Source organism: Echeneis naucrates, chromosome 22, assembly GCF_900963305.1.
Source record: "Echeneis naucrates chromosome 22, fEcheNa1.1, whole genome shotgun sequence".
Taxonomy (NCBI): domain Eukaryota; kingdom Metazoa; phylum Chordata; class Actinopteri; order Carangiformes; family Echeneidae; genus Echeneis; species Echeneis naucrates.
Window position 1 is genome coordinate 10844058 of NC_042532.1, and position 16832 is coordinate 10860889.

At 42.3% G+C, this 16832-nt stretch overlaps 2 protein-coding genes across 2 annotated transcripts; one reads left to right on the forward strand and one right to left on the reverse strand.

Annotated features, from left to right (window-relative positions):
• Positions 1 to 8564: 8564 nt before the first annotated feature.
• Positions 8565 to 12675, reverse strand: cmpk2 (cytidine monophosphate (UMP-CMP) kinase 2, mitochondrial). The gene is made up of 5 exons (XM_029493470.1): positions 11852 to 12675; positions 11470 to 11584; positions 10924 to 11125; positions 10471 to 10704; positions 8565 to 9300 (listed from the first exon to the last, which is right to left on the reverse strand). Exons 1-5 carry the CDS (start codon positions 12455 to 12457, stop codon positions 9180 to 9182), a joined length of 1278 nt encoding a protein of 425 aa, XP_029349330.1. The 5' UTR covers positions 12458 to 12675; the 3' UTR covers positions 8565 to 9179.
• A 387-nt stretch (positions 12676 to 13062) lies between these two features.
• Positions 13063 to 16197, forward strand: rsad2 (radical S-adenosyl methionine domain containing 2). Its single transcript, XM_029493471.1, has 6 exons — positions 13063 to 13503; positions 13587 to 13748; positions 13893 to 14122; positions 14213 to 14362; positions 15251 to 15283; positions 15503 to 16197. Exons 1-6 carry the CDS (start codon positions 13197 to 13199, stop codon positions 15665 to 15667), a joined length of 1047 nt encoding a protein of 348 aa, XP_029349331.1. The 5' UTR covers positions 13063 to 13196; the 3' UTR covers positions 15668 to 16197.
• The last annotated feature ends 635 nt before the right edge of the window (positions 16198 to 16832 follow it).

Here is a 16832-nt window from a genome sequence, read left to right on the forward strand (position 1 = left end):
ATATAACATGCCTCTATATGACTTGTGGTTGCTACATGAGATATGCCACCACACACATCATACCACCGGTAACATCAGACCTGTCTGCTTGCCTCTGAGGCCTGACAGCTTCATTGTTATACCATACACAAGAACCAAGGCACAGACAGCCGGGCATATCAATGCTGCAGCAAAACTCTGTAATTATGCTGTAAATCAAAGCAATCTCTGGCCAAGCCCTGACCAATTTATCTGCAGACTGAGATTTAATGTGGACAGGGAGGCTGTCTTGCCCTGTGACTTGTGTACACCTCAGAACCGAATAAGAAACCAGCGATGGTGTGTAAAAGCACACTGTACAGGTCATGAATGATGCCTCTTTCTCATGCATTTGCCATCTTTTCAGCTGAAAGATATAGCTTTCCCAGCTCTTGGATCATAAAGTGGCAATGAAACCGTAGCCTACCATCAGTATACAGCACTGTTAAATAATCCAGAGTGTTTTCAGTGGCCTGTGGGGACAACACAGAGGATGGTATAAACATTAGAGTCAGGAACAGCCCTCCAGTAAGCCTCTCTATGCTATGTGAACAGGTGTGATCTCTGCCTCTCTGCTTTCAACCCATTTTTAGAAGTAATAAGAGACATCAAGCTTTGGATTCTGCTACAGGCTGCAGCAACACATTCCCCTTGAAGTGTATCCAAATGATGGTCCTCTTTAAGCTGTATAACAACAGCTTGTGAAAATTGTTCAAAAAATGCGGCCTGAATTTTAAATGCACTGAGCAGTTTTGAGTCTTGTTGTACACATTTAGATGGCACACTTGCATACTGGTACGGCATAGTTCTTTATTGCATCAGACATACAGTAAAGTAGAGGAGTTCACTTTAAATGGGCCACCAAGTTGCACCCATCTATCATTCTCAGAGCAGTCGAACTAGTTTAAGGTCGGAGGAAAGGATCAGTCATTTGGTTGGGGGCCGGGGGGGTGCAGAAAATCGAGGTCAGAAAGAGGAAAGATGGTGTGAGAGGAAAGGAGCAAAAGTGATAGAAAGACATGTACCTCGCACTCACATATACAGACAAACAGAGCTGGTGGTCTTCGCTGTAGACTCAGAATACATTTCCTCCGGGCTCCACTGTAGGTTTGTTTGATGCAATTGTTGAGAACCTTCAGAACATTGGTAATTACAAGATGAATTGGATTCAGACAACAAAGTGACAGACAGACAATACCAGAATGAAAACGATCATATTCTTTTGTGAAACATAAACACTTTTCCATTTTACTCACCAGCTTTATCCACTCACCCCTTTTCATTCCCATTTCTCTCTACTCCGCTCTCCGATCTCACCGAAATGAGCAGTAAATCTATTGCTTTTTGGCTGCATCGCCCTGTTGATATTTTCATGAGGTCTTGTACAACAAGACAAGAGAGAGAGATGAGAGGGAGTGACACAGACAGAAACAAGTAGACAGTGAAGAAAAACAAGACGAGTGTTTTTGGCCGAATGTTATGGTGTCAGATTCTCCTGGAAAGCAGTGTGAGTGTCTCTGAGCTGACAAGGCTGTAAGAGAGGAATCCAATGAACCAGTGATTTTTCAAATGAAAATGCTGCGCTGCACATATCAATCACACTAAGAAAGAGGCCTGTTTCACCCTAAGGGTGTTTCAGTAACTTGCCTATTGGCAAGTATCCATTTATTACATCAGTGTAGGAGTGTTGGTCCAGAGTTGGTTTTGCTTACATATTAAAAGCATTTAGACGGCCCGTGGTCTCAGATTATTACTCCTGCTGCTGCTTTGGGTTTTACTGTTCTCCATATCGACTGGTCTACTTCAGAATGGCTGTCAGATGCTTTTCCTCCACTGTTATCTGTGTGTGTCTGTGCTTGAGGAGGTGTGTGTGGGTGTGTGTGTGTGTAGGGGAAGGGGGTGTGCCTCTGTAAGATAGACCTAATCTTGTAATACTATCTATGCCTTTTGTTGTTCAACTTCCTCCAGGGTAAGCGAGAGGTCAGTCTTTGTCAGGTGGTTTTGAGATTTACCAGTTGCATTTGCCTGTAAATCTTTTATGAAAGACAACCCGGCAGCTTTTGAACTCACACCATTGATTTAGTTTTTCTTTTCCAACACCACACCATTGTGATACCATACAACACAAAAACTTCATTTGCTCTGCAAGTTAACTTTACACTTGACAACTTTAAAACTATAACAGCAGTTTTCACGGTGTTACACAAAAAAAATTATAGATTAAACAAAGTGTCTCGTTAGAGAGCAAAACCAAGAGCGCCGTAATTACAGCATAAATGCCTCTAAGACACCAGAATTTGGGAAAGAAATCCCAACTCTCCAGCCTAAATATTTCACTCCTGCTACTGCCTCAATATGTTATGTGCATTTGGAGCAGAGTATGTTGGGAAACAAAATGCACAGTTCATGCAAATCCATAAGATCTTTGTCTTCAGGCTAAATTAGGATCTACATTATTTTAAATTAGCTGACTCCTCCATAGATCCCCTGAAAACATTTCAGAATTTTTATTTCTTTTTTTAAAACAACAAGTCATTAAAATGAAAGATCACTTTAAATTTGCTGTTTATTCTTCTCCATTTCTTTCCTTTGAGAGCACTTTAAATTAGGTGGAGAAGTGAATACCTTTAGGGCCTCTACTGTGTTTGTGTGAGAGGGAGGGTGTTAATGTTTGTTTGTTTGTGTGTGTGTGTGTGTGTGTGTGTGTGTGTGTGTGTGTGTGTGTGTGTGTGTGGTAAGGCTGTGAGTCTGTATATCTATCATTCTCTCAAATTAGTGTTACGATGCATCAGTCAAAACTTTTACACAAACTAGTAAATTTATAGTAAGTGCGTACTCGTCAATGTCTTTCATCTTCACTGCTGATAACTAAATATAAAATAAACTAGCAGGCTCAACTTTTCAAACAAAATAGTTTTCCATGCACAAACCTTATAAAAGATACTAAAATGATTTCCTCATGAATTATATCACAGTGTCAATACACAGTAAATTTGAGGTTTTGTTACTGGTTGGATGGAAGAAATCAAATATAAAACATCAGGAGCTTCACCCTCCACCCCAAAAACAAAAACAACACGGTTGTTTAAAGTAACAACACAACTTTTTGTATGAGCACATTACCTACCTCAGTCAAATAAAAAGCCGTGTACTCCATTCCCCACATGAAGGCCCATCCAATGGGCGGGATTAATCATCCCTCCCTGAGACACAGCTATAGTGGGTTGCTCCATCTTGGCCCGGAGGAGACATCAAACGTACTCTCCCTGCCCGCCTGCCTACTGTTTCCCCTGGAGGACAGAGATGGGTTAGAGTGTGGAGACTGGCCTCTGGTAGTGCAACTCTCTGTGGAGTCCATATTGATTACACCTGCCACCGGCAGCTAGCTGGAGCTGCGTACTCTGACAGCTGGCAGCACAGGGCGAGATGGATAGCTGCTCCAGCCAGACTCAACCCAGCTACATCATCACTTGGCTCTGTAGAGGGTGTTTGGATGGCAACATGTTTTCTCTCTTTCTTTTTTTTTTTTTTTTTGTCATTTTTACAGGTTTAGTTTTAGTTTTCTTATTTTCAGTGTGTCTCACCTGTGTGGAGACTCATAGAACTGACTTTATTTTGCGTGTTTTCATGGCTGCAAATTATAATATAATCAGCACTCAAAGGGATAATTCCTTTTTTCCCATCTCTTATTCTACACACAGTTGATCACAGGCCCGAGTAGTAAGGTTTTCTTCTCTGACATGATCAGCATCTGCAGCGCTTCAAAGTGATTCAGACTGTAAACATTTCTGCGCTTATATGAGCTCCTCAGGACAGCTGACTAAACTCTGTGTAAAAGGCAGCAAGAGTGCCTTGTGGGAAGAGTCGGCAGGTAAAGCCGGTGTGAATCGTTTCCCTCTCTGAGCTTGCATTCCTTCCTGTAGGCTGCTGGGAGCATGGTGTTGATTATGGAGATGACTGGCTATAAACTCAATATTTTCCAAGGTGCTGTGAGAAGACTGTTAAGTAGTGAAATGCCTCAGCTTTCACAGAGGCGCACCATAGACTGAGCAAGCTAAACGGGTGTAGAGGGATTCCAGTGGCTTAGTCAGGATAAGGAACTGGGATCTAGTGGTATGTTTCTCTCATTTGTGTCTCCCCCTCCTCCGCACTTCTTTCGCGTCCTCTCTATCACTATCTGTTTTCACATCCCAAAGGTCTTATTTACAATCATTCACTTCTCCCATGAGCCTGTGACAACAGCAGTGGGGAAAAGAAATTGAAACGCAAGCTTCACCAAATCCCCCCGTCAGAAAATGCACTCATCAATTCACAATACACACTCAACTTGAGCAAGCGTTTGGTACGCTGAATTAACAGCACCATAATTAAAAAGTAACTTGATATATGCCAGTATGTTGTGCACTTTTACAGAGTTGTCCCAGTGAAGTTGAGCAAACATTTGCTCTGCTTAATGATTTATATTCCTCTGTACTATTCTCACTTTCTTTGTCAGGCTGTGCATTGTAATTTCTTCTTTTCCTGCAAGCGCGGCTTCCCCCCAACCACCATGCATCTGTCTTTGGTGGTGTTCATCAAAGACCAGTGGCTCCCCTGATACCATTACAAGAATCCAGGATCAAGTTGCTCTACTTTTATTTATGTGTAGTGCTGGGTGTTTAAATATCTTTTTGCGATCTGAGAGCTTAGTCTGTTTTGACCCAGTCATTATTTCTGTGGTAGGGACCACTAAAACCCAGACCTCTGTGTCTCATGAGAGATTGAATCAAAGAGAGAGACCACAGAGAGAGGGACGGGGAGGGAGGAGGTGGCGGCGGAGGGGGAGAGGAGAATCAGTCAGTTTGGGTATTTTGATTCAGTCAGCCACTTGCCTGTCAAGCAAGTCGCTTCTCAGTTGTCTGCTGATGCCTGATGAAGTAGGAGACAAGCTTAAGCAATACTGGAACTGAAACAAAAATAAACCATTTTCAAGTATAAAAAGAGATGCACATACACAGCTGTGTAGAACTTGGCAGTGCTGCCTTTGATTTATCCCTCTGGGGGAAAGGACGGTATTCGGAGGGGGGGGGGCATACAAAAAACATTCCAAGTTCGCCACATGAAATCAATTTATTTGAGGGCAGCCTGGCTAAAAATAGGGAAGCCCCGAACAATGGCATAGGAATTAATTGCCCAGATTTTGTGAGGAGGCAAGAAGACTCCAGTAAGCCAAAGTTTGTTGCCTGTATTGTTTTCATGTGTGTGTTATGGAAATATTGGTCTAGTCTAGTTGTCATGTTATTTTGTTTTTGGCATATTTCACCTTGTCTCCAGTTGTCAAAACACAACTGAATCTCAATCATTTTCCTCCCTGATACAACAACTTACCGCTTGTCTACGCTACTGCCAGCTGCCTTATTTGACAGGATATGATGATTTATCACAAGTTCTCCACAGTAAACAGACAATAACTGTTTTGTCACACTCCACTGAGTTCTAACTGGGTTTTCGGGAGTGTGTGAGGGAGTGCTGTAGGGACCTTATGGGGGCTGATGTGTTGTTTTTAATGAGATCTCACAGCAGTGTTTAAATATTTAACCGTTCCTGGTGAAGCCTCCCCAACAGCCGCCAGGCAAAACTGGTGAGGTTTCATGCAATCTTCACAGACTGTACAGCACCTAGCCCCTGAAAACATCAGAAAATAAGCACAACCCAAATATATAATTGTGTTCTGAATACCCAGCCTGCTGTGCCTAATACCTGCACTTATCGGCGGAGACGCTGTCTTTTTTTTTTCCCACAAATAAGTATTCAGACACCATGACAAAGAGTGAGCATGATGATGAAAAGCTGCTGAATTATACATCTGCTTTTTGATGGGATATTTTCAAAAACTTTTTTTTCCCCCTCCTTTTGACAAAGTCACCTCCCCCCACATCTGCCTTTTTCACCTCATTTTGAGCTTTGCTATATATGTTGGAGAAATATTTCACCACTGATCAGTTCAACTCCTACAACCTTCGTGTTTTTACATCCTACCACCCGTCATTCAGAGCACGGCACCGGGATGTCTGCCACCACCTGCTGTGTTCAGAGGAAAGAGGTGGTGGTGTGCTTCTGTGTGCAACTACTGATGTGTCTGTATGTCTGAGTCAGGGGGGAGGGAGGGTTTAGTAGAGACTGGCCTGCCATATCTTAAAGGCAGAAGGATGACAATTTATCATTCTGAATTTAATCGACTGGATAATTCAAACTCTAGGATATAATTATTTTAGGTTGACTAAACAGGCTGTTTTAATCTGTGATTTTAAATACCTGATTCTAATTTTAGTTTTTGGACTCAGATTTTTCTCATCAAATCTCCTGTGATGCGTTTACACACCCAAAGCTGGTGTTTAAGGAGGTTGAGGTTGGTGTGGAAAGCAGGTTTATGGAAGGCAACACAGTGTTTGGTTGTGAGGTGTACTATGTGAGAAATGCACTGTACCTGCTGCCAGCTGAGGGACTCTCAGGGGGGACTTGAGCCCCACAGATGACAACATCCGAAGTACTAACCCCCCCCCCCCAAATCCCCTCTTTTACTCACTGCAGGCAGCCATTCCTTCCCTGCCTGCTCAGCTTCCCCAAAATTTACAGACACATCCAGCCACTGATTGAAAGGAGCACTATTAGTCCCTGCTAACCTGCCGCGTTCACTGTGTAAAATGTTGTTTATTTGACAAGGGAGGTATATAGACGTTGCTGTCAGGTCCTTAGAGTTTGGCAGAAATGTGGTGCCAAATCATCTGCATGATTCCTCATGCCATGCTGCTTTATGTGGCTGCCAAGTAAGGTCCACTGGGTTCTTTGCCAGGGGGACCAGGACTACTGTACAAACCCCCTCCACTCATCTACCCAACCACACTCACGCACACACATAAAAAACACCTTGCACTCTTACATTGCCCTCTCTCCCTCCCCCAACCTGTACCAATCCTATGCCCTCCCATTCTCCTCCCACCCTTACCCCCTCAGTCTCCATACCACACTCATTATTAATGATCTGAGGAACAGCTTTCATTTGATCTATTACTTAGGATGGGACGGCGGCTGCTGTGCTGCTGGATCCCTGCTGGATCTTTAATTATTTCATGGAGGGCTTTCCTCCTCTCCGCTGCTCCTTCTCTGTTGTACAGATGAAATATTGAAGTTGAGGAGTGTAGTGCAAAGTGGCCCCATACAGGGTGAGGTGGATGTGTATGTGAGCTGTGTCTGTGTGGTTTAAGTGTGCAGGATTTGTGTGTAGGGAGGTGTTTGTGTGTTTGAGTCCTCTCCCGCAGCAGATTTTAGTTTTTTCCTTCAATGTGGCTCAAACTTTTATCTTGAAACTGAAGCGGTGAGGTCACAGATTGAAAGCAGATTGCATTAGTTATTAGCTTTTTCCTCAAACCGCAGTTCAACTTTGATATACACACATTCTGTGTGTAAATGTGTGAGTTGTTGTTATTGTTAAGACCTCTGAGTGTATCCTGGCCATCTGACAAAAACAACTGTAAAATCCCTAATGTCTGAAAAAGGAAAAACCCCTTTAACAAATGTAAAGAGACTTATTTCAGCGCCTGTGTAATGTACTGTGATTATGGGCCATTAATGTCATATTACAGACATGTTGAGGGGCAGTAATAGCATGAAATCACCAACCACTTTTTGTTGCCAAGAATAACAAAGCACAAAAACATCTGACATGGAAATATGGCCAAAACCACAGGCACACACAACTTTGCATTCAGGTATGATGTATGGCCCAGTGCCTAATTGCTTTGCACTCCTACTTCATAAATTTTGGATTCTCCTGAGACAGGGGCTACTGTGTTAATAGCAATCAAAAGTCCTAACAGGGCAGCATTCCATTCATTTTGTGTCATGCAACACATCCACAGCATCATCAGGAAGCAGAGGACTTAAGAATCCAGTAAAATGTTCTCAGATACTTGGGAATCCATACTGCATAAAGGTAACGACACGTTATTTTAGTTTATGTGATTACATGTGATGGTAAGATTTGCATCCACAGCACCTCTCCACTCAGTAAAAACATTGGATCGCTGTAATTGGTAGTAGGAGTAATCCATGCGCTTATGTGGGGGAGCATTGGAATGACATTGATATACAGCGCTCCATTAATTGCCATATGAATAGGGTCTGCAGTGGTTGGCGCTCTGCTGATGCATCACAGTAAAAGAGATGGGTCACTCTGTCTTCTCCAGCCCGCAGCTTTGCCAAGCTCATAATTACTAAAACCCCCAATTAATCTTCCTATCACATAGGCCAAATATACACTTCCTCCCTATATAAATGAGTTACAGTATATGCTCTTAGTAAATGTACATGCTTTTGTGTGTGTGTGTGTGTGTGTGTGTGTGTGTGTGTGTGTGTATGCACAAGCAGGTATGCGTGCGTTTGTTTGTGTACGTCTGCAAACTCGTGAGTGCTCGTGCCCATGAGAACATCATGTGTAAACAGCACCGTCTTCTCAATGTACTCTACAGCTCAACTAAGAGCTACACAAGTTATCAATACAAGAGGCATCAGTTGTTGTGGTTGGTGTTTATTGTGCATACTCAAAGGTAAAGCAGAGGCACATACCATATTTGCATGTTCTGTGTTATTTCACTTCATTTTAAGACATTTTTTCTGAACAAATTATGTGTTTTGTCTGAACTCATCCTATAATTTTTGTACAAATTTTTTTTAAAAACATATATATTTTGTGCTTTGTGAACATAAAAGACGCTGATTTGACTGGGTGCTCATATCCGTGTTTCCATCCATTTTCTCTGTGTCAGTGCAAGTACAAGTGGATGTTAATAAGCACAGATACACTGTTTCTGATTTCTGAGAGGTCACTACAGCAGTTAAATGCGCACTTCTTAGCGATACTTTTGTTTGTGTGTGAGTGTGTGTCAGTATCTGCCTGTACATGTGTGTGTCTTCATGAATATGTATTTCTGATTGTAGCATTGAGTTCTGGCCCCTGGCCATTCAACCTTTACTTATTCTGAATAGTATCTCCTCTCCACACTTTAATCTCGCCACCGAACCTCCTACTACCACATTCACAACACCTTACTGGCACCTAGTGGTGAAGAGGAGTACTGTGTCAACTTGATGCTTGGCCGACAGCAGGGGAGATGGAAAACTGTTTACAAGTAGCATTTGCCCCTAATTAAAAGCAGCACTTGTTGGAGCACTTGGTCTGCAGAAGGACTGGCATCCACAGCAATGCAGGCTGGACCAATGATCCTCCTGTAAGCTTCCTCCACTCTGCAAATACACCCAAAAACAAACACATCGGTCAACAAACGGGAATACAATTACAGTATATAAGAACGAGCATACCAAATGACACTTTACATTACACCGCATAATCTGTTTTCAGAATAACTTCGAGTATTTTGACAGCTGGCCGTTTTAGTGAGCAGCGAGGATATTGAGAAAAAGGCAAGACAACCGAGAAGCAATTGCAATGAGCAGCAACAACACAGATGGCTCACACTGTAGCCATTTCCTAAGACAAATGAAGAACAGTCTTCGTGATAGTGATTGACCAAGTCTGCAGAATCTCTCACTCTCTCTGCGGCAGACAGTCTCCCCGTTTTCTAATTCTGCTGGCCTAACATCTGGCTGTCCCGTGTGTAAAAGCCATTATATCAGGATGGAGAGTGAATGAAAGTAGCCATCGACCTGTCTGTGTAGTGACTAACAGGGCAGGCAGTGCCTTCAAGTTTTGGCCAGCTTAATGGAGCACAACAGCTCAGCAACTAATCACCTGTTCTTTCTCATCAGCTGCTTCTCCCACGAGACAGTAATTGATTGTTAAGTGTTTTGATGGATCAGACTGAGCTGACCCGACTCGGTGAAGTGTGCAGTACAGTTTGCACTCCATCTGTGCTTTCATGCTTTTTACTCTCACAGAGAACTCCCCCCCCTCCACATGCACAGGCTGTAAAACATTTGTCCAAACATCGCACGGATGTGTGTATACTATGTTTTTTCGGTCATTACCCACAGTAGGTATCACGGTGCTGTCATTCTACACCTATACTGTCAGAATTGTGTTGATGTTTTTTTTTTAATTTATTTATTTTATTTGTAGGCCCTCAGTGTTTATGGTTTGTTTATTTTATTTTTTATGAAATACTTACATCCAGAGCAATTTCAATTGTCTGACCATTTTTCTGTTGAACATCCCAATTCATTGAATTTATTGAAAGTATAAACATTTTTATTTTCCTCATTCCAGTATTAGTCCTGAAATTATATTATTATTACTATTATTTGATTAGCAGTTGAAAAGTAGTTGGCAATCATTTTCTACATTTCATATCTGACCGTTTGTTCCTGTGCATTTCATGACTGCAAGTTGCTGCTGACCAATTCTAAACTTGTAAACTACATTTTGTAGGTTCAACAGATACAATCATATTATCCCACCTGAGTCTGAAAAGCTGGTTGTGATCCAGCTCTTCCTCCTCCGCAGTCTTCCCTAGACCTCTGTTCCTCAGCCTCCTCTTCCGCTCCTCAGGGTCCACAGTGAGAAAGACCACCAGAGTAGGCTTGAGAAGGTCGCTTGGCCATCGGTACACCTCTGAACCCTCAGCTGGAAGGTTGGACAATGGACCAGTCACTGCTGTAGCGATAGCATAGGCTGCTGTGCTGTGCCAATATCTGGGGACAGTTAATGGATGGTGGTTTGAAAGGGGAACAATGGATGGATCTTTTATCAGGTCACTGGTCTCCTAGGTAGACAAGAGGATGTTAAATATGAAATTACAGGTCTGAATCCCTGTAGATAGTTTTCTGTTGTCCCCTGTATCCTCCTTAACTTTTTACTGGAGAAACAAAGATCACAACGGTTCCCTCCACCAACATCTCAGCTGCCTTTACCTGTCAACGATGACAGGTGTCTTCATGCCCTGCTGGCCTATTTGTTCTGCCGTGATGTAATTCCCCAGAGCGTAGAAGGCCCTGCGGATGAGGGGTGGCTCCCGATCAAAGCGGGCCCTCCAGGGGGCCAGGCACTGGGGGGGGGACCTCAATAGAACGGCCCCCAGAGTATCCCTCAGAGACTCAGTCAAAGTAGTCTTACCTGTGATGGGAAGACAATATATGAAAAAGAGAGCATAAAGGACAGAGTAAAAAATAGCAATAGAAAAAAATCATAGACTGATGCGAGTCTTGAAATGTAGAGCTAAAACTATCCTGCCTACATGGTTTCCATGACGTTGGCCAAAGAATATTACACCAGCGGGCTATTGAATAAACCATCGTCACAGTGATGTAACTTCGCTGAGGTCAGGAAACATGATAATCCATTATGTGAAGCTCACTGGCAGGAAATGGCTCGAGCAGAGAACAGCCTGCAATTACTTTAGCGAGACATCTATAAATCAAAACCGATCACATATTTATTTGCGGTGTAATGGCATTAACCTGTGGCATCCAGGCCTTCTATGACAATAACAGGGAAGTCTGGTTTACTTCTGGCCTCCGCTCTGTTGGGCAGCAGCTCCACTACAGACTTGGCCTCTGGGATGATGTCACCACACTGCAGAACAGATAAGATCAGTTTGCTGCAGTGAGAGGAGGCAGGAGGGAGTCGTGGACTGTGATGCACATGAACACACACACACACACACACACACACACACACACACACACACACTTCTATGGGCCACCTGGCACTGATAGATTAATGGCAGAATCAAGTGCCTGGGGCTACTGTGTCATACACTGCTATACCCGCATCTACCACATGAGTGCGCCAATTTCTACACATTTTGTAATCAGACTGTGCACTTGAGATCAGGTTAACCTTTTCTAGGACTTCATGGGCCTCCTCAAAACTGTAAAAAACATCCGAGTTGATGATGTTCAGGACAGATGGGTGATATGCTGGAGGCTCTGAGGGTACCACATAATAATCCGTGGGCATTTCCACTAACTGTGTATCCGCAGCTGGCCACAGATGCTGCCTCCACATTTGACCGTCTTCACATTTGGAGTATGAGCACACCAGCACCGGGTCACTGCAGGTCAAAGTCTGCAAAAGTCGCTCCGTCTGGCCGCGACTTTGGGAATTATCTGAGAAAAAATATCCCCTGATGAGAGAGCCTTTGACGTTTGGCAGAAACGAGGTCATGGGAGACAGATCACACCCCGGAGACAAGTGTCCAGTCAGCTTGTCCCTCAGCTCCCAGTAGGACCTGGCTGTTCTGACCCGGTCTTCGCCGCACACCAGCAAGGAGTAACACCGCTCATAGCGCTGGGCTTTTAATCTGAAAATCCCCGGCGCTTCTCCGCCAGCGCGCTTTTCTTGAATCGCAAAATAGTGCGACGATCCGTCCAACTCCACTGAAAACACACGGGAGGACCACTGAGAGACAACAGACACGGTTTTTCTGGCCATCCTGGATGTCATGCCCGCCGGTCTCCGATGCGGTTCAAACCGTCCGAGCGGTTACATCAGAGGAAAAGTGAAGCTGCGCGATAAACGAAAGCTACACAAACAGAAACAGGAGAAACGAAACTGATACGGAGAGGAGAAGAAAGAAGACTTTCCCCTGAGTCATGTTTTAGAGAAATGTGTTCGGACAGCCGGTGGACTAAATAGCTGTCGGATGTGTCACAGCAAGGAGGTGTGCCAGGTATCAGTCTGCCAAGGGCCAAATAGGAAGAGATGAAAACAAACCACGTGGTTATGTTGTGATAAGAAAACGATATAATATACAGGATTGCTTAGGACGGCATATTAGGGCTACTCTATAAACACGAATAAAGTATGCAGGGATGCGCTATGCATGTCTGAGTTTAATCTCTGCGGGGATTTGGTGCAACTGCCAATAAAAACGCGACCTGGCTTATATTATAAAAGAAAATAAAATGCAGCGAAAAGCAGTGAAAGTAGCAGTATCCCCTCCACTTGCGTCATCCTTATCATTATTTCATACTAACTGCAGATGAACTTCATTTAAAAGCTGACTGGACCTTTATCGGTTGACAGCAGACCAGTCAGCTGACTGTCACTCCGCCGCTCAGTTTCGTTTTTCACGTTTGCAAACAGAAACGACTCAGCCGGCTCTCCCTCCCTGCTCCAGAAACGCCCTGCAGCTCTGTATTTAAGACTCTTCGCGCACAGTCCGAGCACAACAACTTTGAAGATGATCTTCTCCTCAGTTGTCGCGTCCCAGAAGCAGCTGCTGCGCATCTGCATCAGCGCCCTGCACATCTTTGTGAGTATCTTCTCCACTGTCTTGCGCTGGACTGCGGGGGAATGCAAGAACACAATCTCACCCAACAAGCATCGGGACGAGAAGACAGTTCAGTCAGCGATTCCAACAAGTGTCAACTATCATTTCACTCGCAAGTGTAATTATAAGTGTGGATTTTGCTTCCACACTGCAAAAACATCATTCGTCCTGCCTCTGGAGGAAGCCAAGAGGGGCCTTCAACTCCTGAAGGAAGCAGGTATCTGTCAGATTAGATGTCATGCTCTTTCACATTCTGTCAAGATGTGTGCTTGTTGTTGATTTGATGCTTTTGCTTGTTAGGTATGGAGAAGATCAACTTCTCAGGAGGGGAGCCTTTCTTGCATGACAAGGGGGAGTTTCTGGGGAAATTAGTTCAGTACTGTAAACAGGATCTCCAGCTCCCCAGTGTCAGCATTGTCAGCAATGGAAGCATGATCAAAGAAAAATGGTTCCAAAATTATGGTAAGTCCCGAATCAATGTCAACTTTCTTTAAACAAAGTAGTTGTTAGATATTACCATATTAAGCACTATTTGCATCAGGTAGGATACTATATTTGGTTCCAGTGATGTCATTGAATATTCACAACCAATCCACCCTCTGTCAGGTGGCTATCTCGACATCTTGGCCATCTCCTGTGACAGTTTCAACGAAGAAACCAACCAGCTGATTGGGAGAACTCAGGGCAGGAAGAACCACCTCGACAACCTCTACAAGATTTGCAAGTGGTGCCAGCAGTATAAAGTGGCATTCAAGATCAATTCGGTCATCAACACCTTCAACGCTGACGAAGACATGACAGAGAACATCCTCCAGCTCAACCCAGTTCGCTGGAAGGTAAACAAACAAAGCCAGTATGTCACGTCAGCATGTGTCATGGCTCGCCATGCGTATACTTACCTTCTTACTCATCGTTATTGGGAACAGGTATTCCAGTGTCTGCTCATTGATGGGGAGAATGCAGGAGAGGCTGCCCTGCGAGAGGCGGAGCGGTTCGTCATCAGTGACCAACAGTTTCAGGAATTTTTGGATAGACACAGCAGCATCTCCTGCCTCGTCCCAGAGTCTAATGAGAAGGTATGGTAGACTCCAAACAATGGCAGCAAGTATGGCCTACACTCACTCTCAATTTAAGTGAGCTTCTTATATGAAACTTTGACACCCTGTGATAAAAATGTTGAATTATGATAAGGAGCAGTAGTTTTTTCAGTAACAAAACTAGTCACACTGTGGTGGACAAATCTTACCTGTAAAGAACAATATCAAGTGAAATCGAACCAAACTTTTAAGTAAATGCACTGGAGTTCATGTTACGTGGGTTTGTATATTTTGAATCAAAGTCAAAGCAATGCTATGAAAACAATTCATACCGAAACAGCCAATAAGCTGGTTTGCTTTGTTTTTTTTTTGTCCCCTAGTACAGTAATAACCACACTCACTCTACGAGGTTTGCCAGAATGTGAAACTTATTGTGTCTTGCAGATAAACTGGAAAAAAAACTGGAAATTGACTTGGCAACCACATTCACTTGAGTTTCTGACAACTATAGAATACTTGCAGTCTATGAATTTATAAATTTATAAATTATATAATCTTTTGGAAATGTAAATAATGTAAATAAATGTTCACCTTTTATTTGCTGTATTTGTATTTTTAGCCTTCATATACAAACAAGAAACATGAGATCACCATCAATTAAACAAAAACGTCTGCTTTGTCAATATTAATATCTTTAAACTAACTCGAAACAATAAAATAGGCTGATTATCTTATTATTTATTTAATTTTTTTTAGTTTCAGTTCAGTAAGCTTGTTCAGTCACATTTAAATTATTTTCAGGACCAATTCATAGGCCATTTTTTGTTGGGAATGGAGCAAAACGATCTGTTTTGGTTCCATGTATGGATGGTAATGGTATACTCATGTTGGTAATGTTTGGATTTGCTGTCTTGGTTGTGTTCGCAGATGAGAAACTCCTATCTAATTCTGGATGAATATGTAAGTATTTTATTTTGTTGCAGATTTCTTTTTTGACAAGTCATTAAATTGTATGACTCCGCCCCTGCATTTGCTAAAAGTTACTCATAATAATATTTTATATAATTATTACTTGAATGGAGCTGAGTAGTTAGCAGAGATAATTTACCTCATCCTAAGAATCTCAAGAACATTTAAATGTGGCCCTGCCAAGCTAATACACCCTGTCTTCATTTTAAGATGCGCTTCCTGGACTGTCGAGAGGGAAGGAAGGACCCATCTAAGTCCATTCTTGATGTTGGAGTAAAGGACGCTATTTGCTTCAGTGGATTTGATGAAATGATGTTTCTGAAGAGAGGCGGGAAATATGTGTGGAGCAAAGCTGACATGAAGCTTGACTGGTGAAATTCTGTTTCCCCAGTATGTTACTTAATCTTACACTGATAATGTTTTTAGCTTTTTATTTTGTTTCGTTTTTTTGTCTGTTGCTTTTATATCTGACTGTGCCTCAAAGTGTTTTGCACATTTGCGTTTCCTCAAAGTTAAAATGGTTACCTTTGCTGTGGATTATTATTTTAGATAAAACAAAAATGTAAATGTTTGCACCAATGAGATACAAGTTGTTTTGTCCTTTTGGACTTTATACTATGCAGATATTATATCCATAGTCCATAGTGCATTTGGAAATTTGTCAGCTAACAAGCTTATCAATGTTAACTGGTTTATTATAAAATGTAAAAATGTAGTGAGACATAAAATGGGACAAAGTCCAAAAAGTAGACTGCTATCCAGTCTCCCATTAAGTAATTTATTACTATACAGCAGTGACAGTTTCTTATTTTGAATAAAGCTTTATTGTATATACACAGCCAATGCATTTATTGTAAACATACAGTACCATAAAGCCATACCAGAGCTTGGAGAAATTTGCCTCAGAAGCTGATTCTGAGTGATGTTTTCCTCAACTTTTCGAACCGACACAGTTCACAACTCATTGACTTTCGGGCTCTGCAGCTTCTATTTAAGATGCATCAGCAGTCACAATGTACAAAGAGCGAATGTGATATGGTCAGACTGAAGATGATCCTCCCAGCAGGCAGCATAACATAAAAAGCTATGCATCAATGTGAGAAAGGCAATATATGTCTCACAGCCATTTTTTTTTTTTTTTTTTGCACAATTACAATATGTTTACATTTTGAAGAGTAGAGAGTAAAGTAGAAGGGTAAAAACAGGTCATGCTTGATGAAGTTTATTTCCTGTTAAGCAAAATGGCAGGTTTCCTGGAAACTTTGAAAGGTGAAAGGTACTCTTCAGCATCACAATAGATGCTGTTTTAATCCTTAAACTAAGATACAGTTGGCAGGCTGGAGGACCTGTCTGCTTGTTTCCATTGTTGTAATGACTTTAGCTGTTCACATATTAACTACATTATAAATGTGTACGTTTCTTTTTCTGATGCAATAAGCAGATAACAATAGCTGTAAACAGCTAATGACAGTGGCTTGATCGTTTCATTTCTGGCAAGGCCTGATATATAGAATTTTTTATTTTTTATTTAGAATTTTTA

What these genes read in the sequence shown, in the direction of transcription:
- cmpk2 (XM_029493470.1), bottom strand. Translation starts at nt 12,457, where the DNA reads ATGACATCCAGGATGGCCAGAAAAACCGTGTCTGTTGTCTCTCAGTGG. An exon ending in ACACCTGTCATCGTTGACAG is followed by an intron (nt 10,705 to 10,923) that starts GTAAAGGCAGCT and finishes AACTGTCCCCAG; the next exon opens with ATATTGGCACAGCACAGCAG. An exon ending in AACCAGCTTTTCAGACTCAG is followed by an intron (nt 9,301 to 10,470) that starts GTGGGATAATAT and finishes GTGTATTTGCAG; the next exon opens with AGTGGAGGAAGCTTACAGGA.
- rsad2 (XM_029493471.1), top strand. Translation starts at nt 13,197, where the DNA reads ATGATCTTCTCCTCAGTTGTCGCGTCCCAGAAGCAGCTGCTGCGCATC. An exon ending in AAAATGGTTCCAAAATTATG is followed by an intron (nt 13,749 to 13,892) that starts GTAAGTCCCGAA and finishes ACCCTCTGTCAG; the next exon opens with GTGGCTATCTCGACATCTTG. An exon ending in TCAACCCAGTTCGCTGGAAG is followed by an intron (nt 14,123 to 14,212) that starts GTAAACAAACAA and finishes TATTGGGAACAG; the next exon opens with GTATTCCAGTGTCTGCTCAT.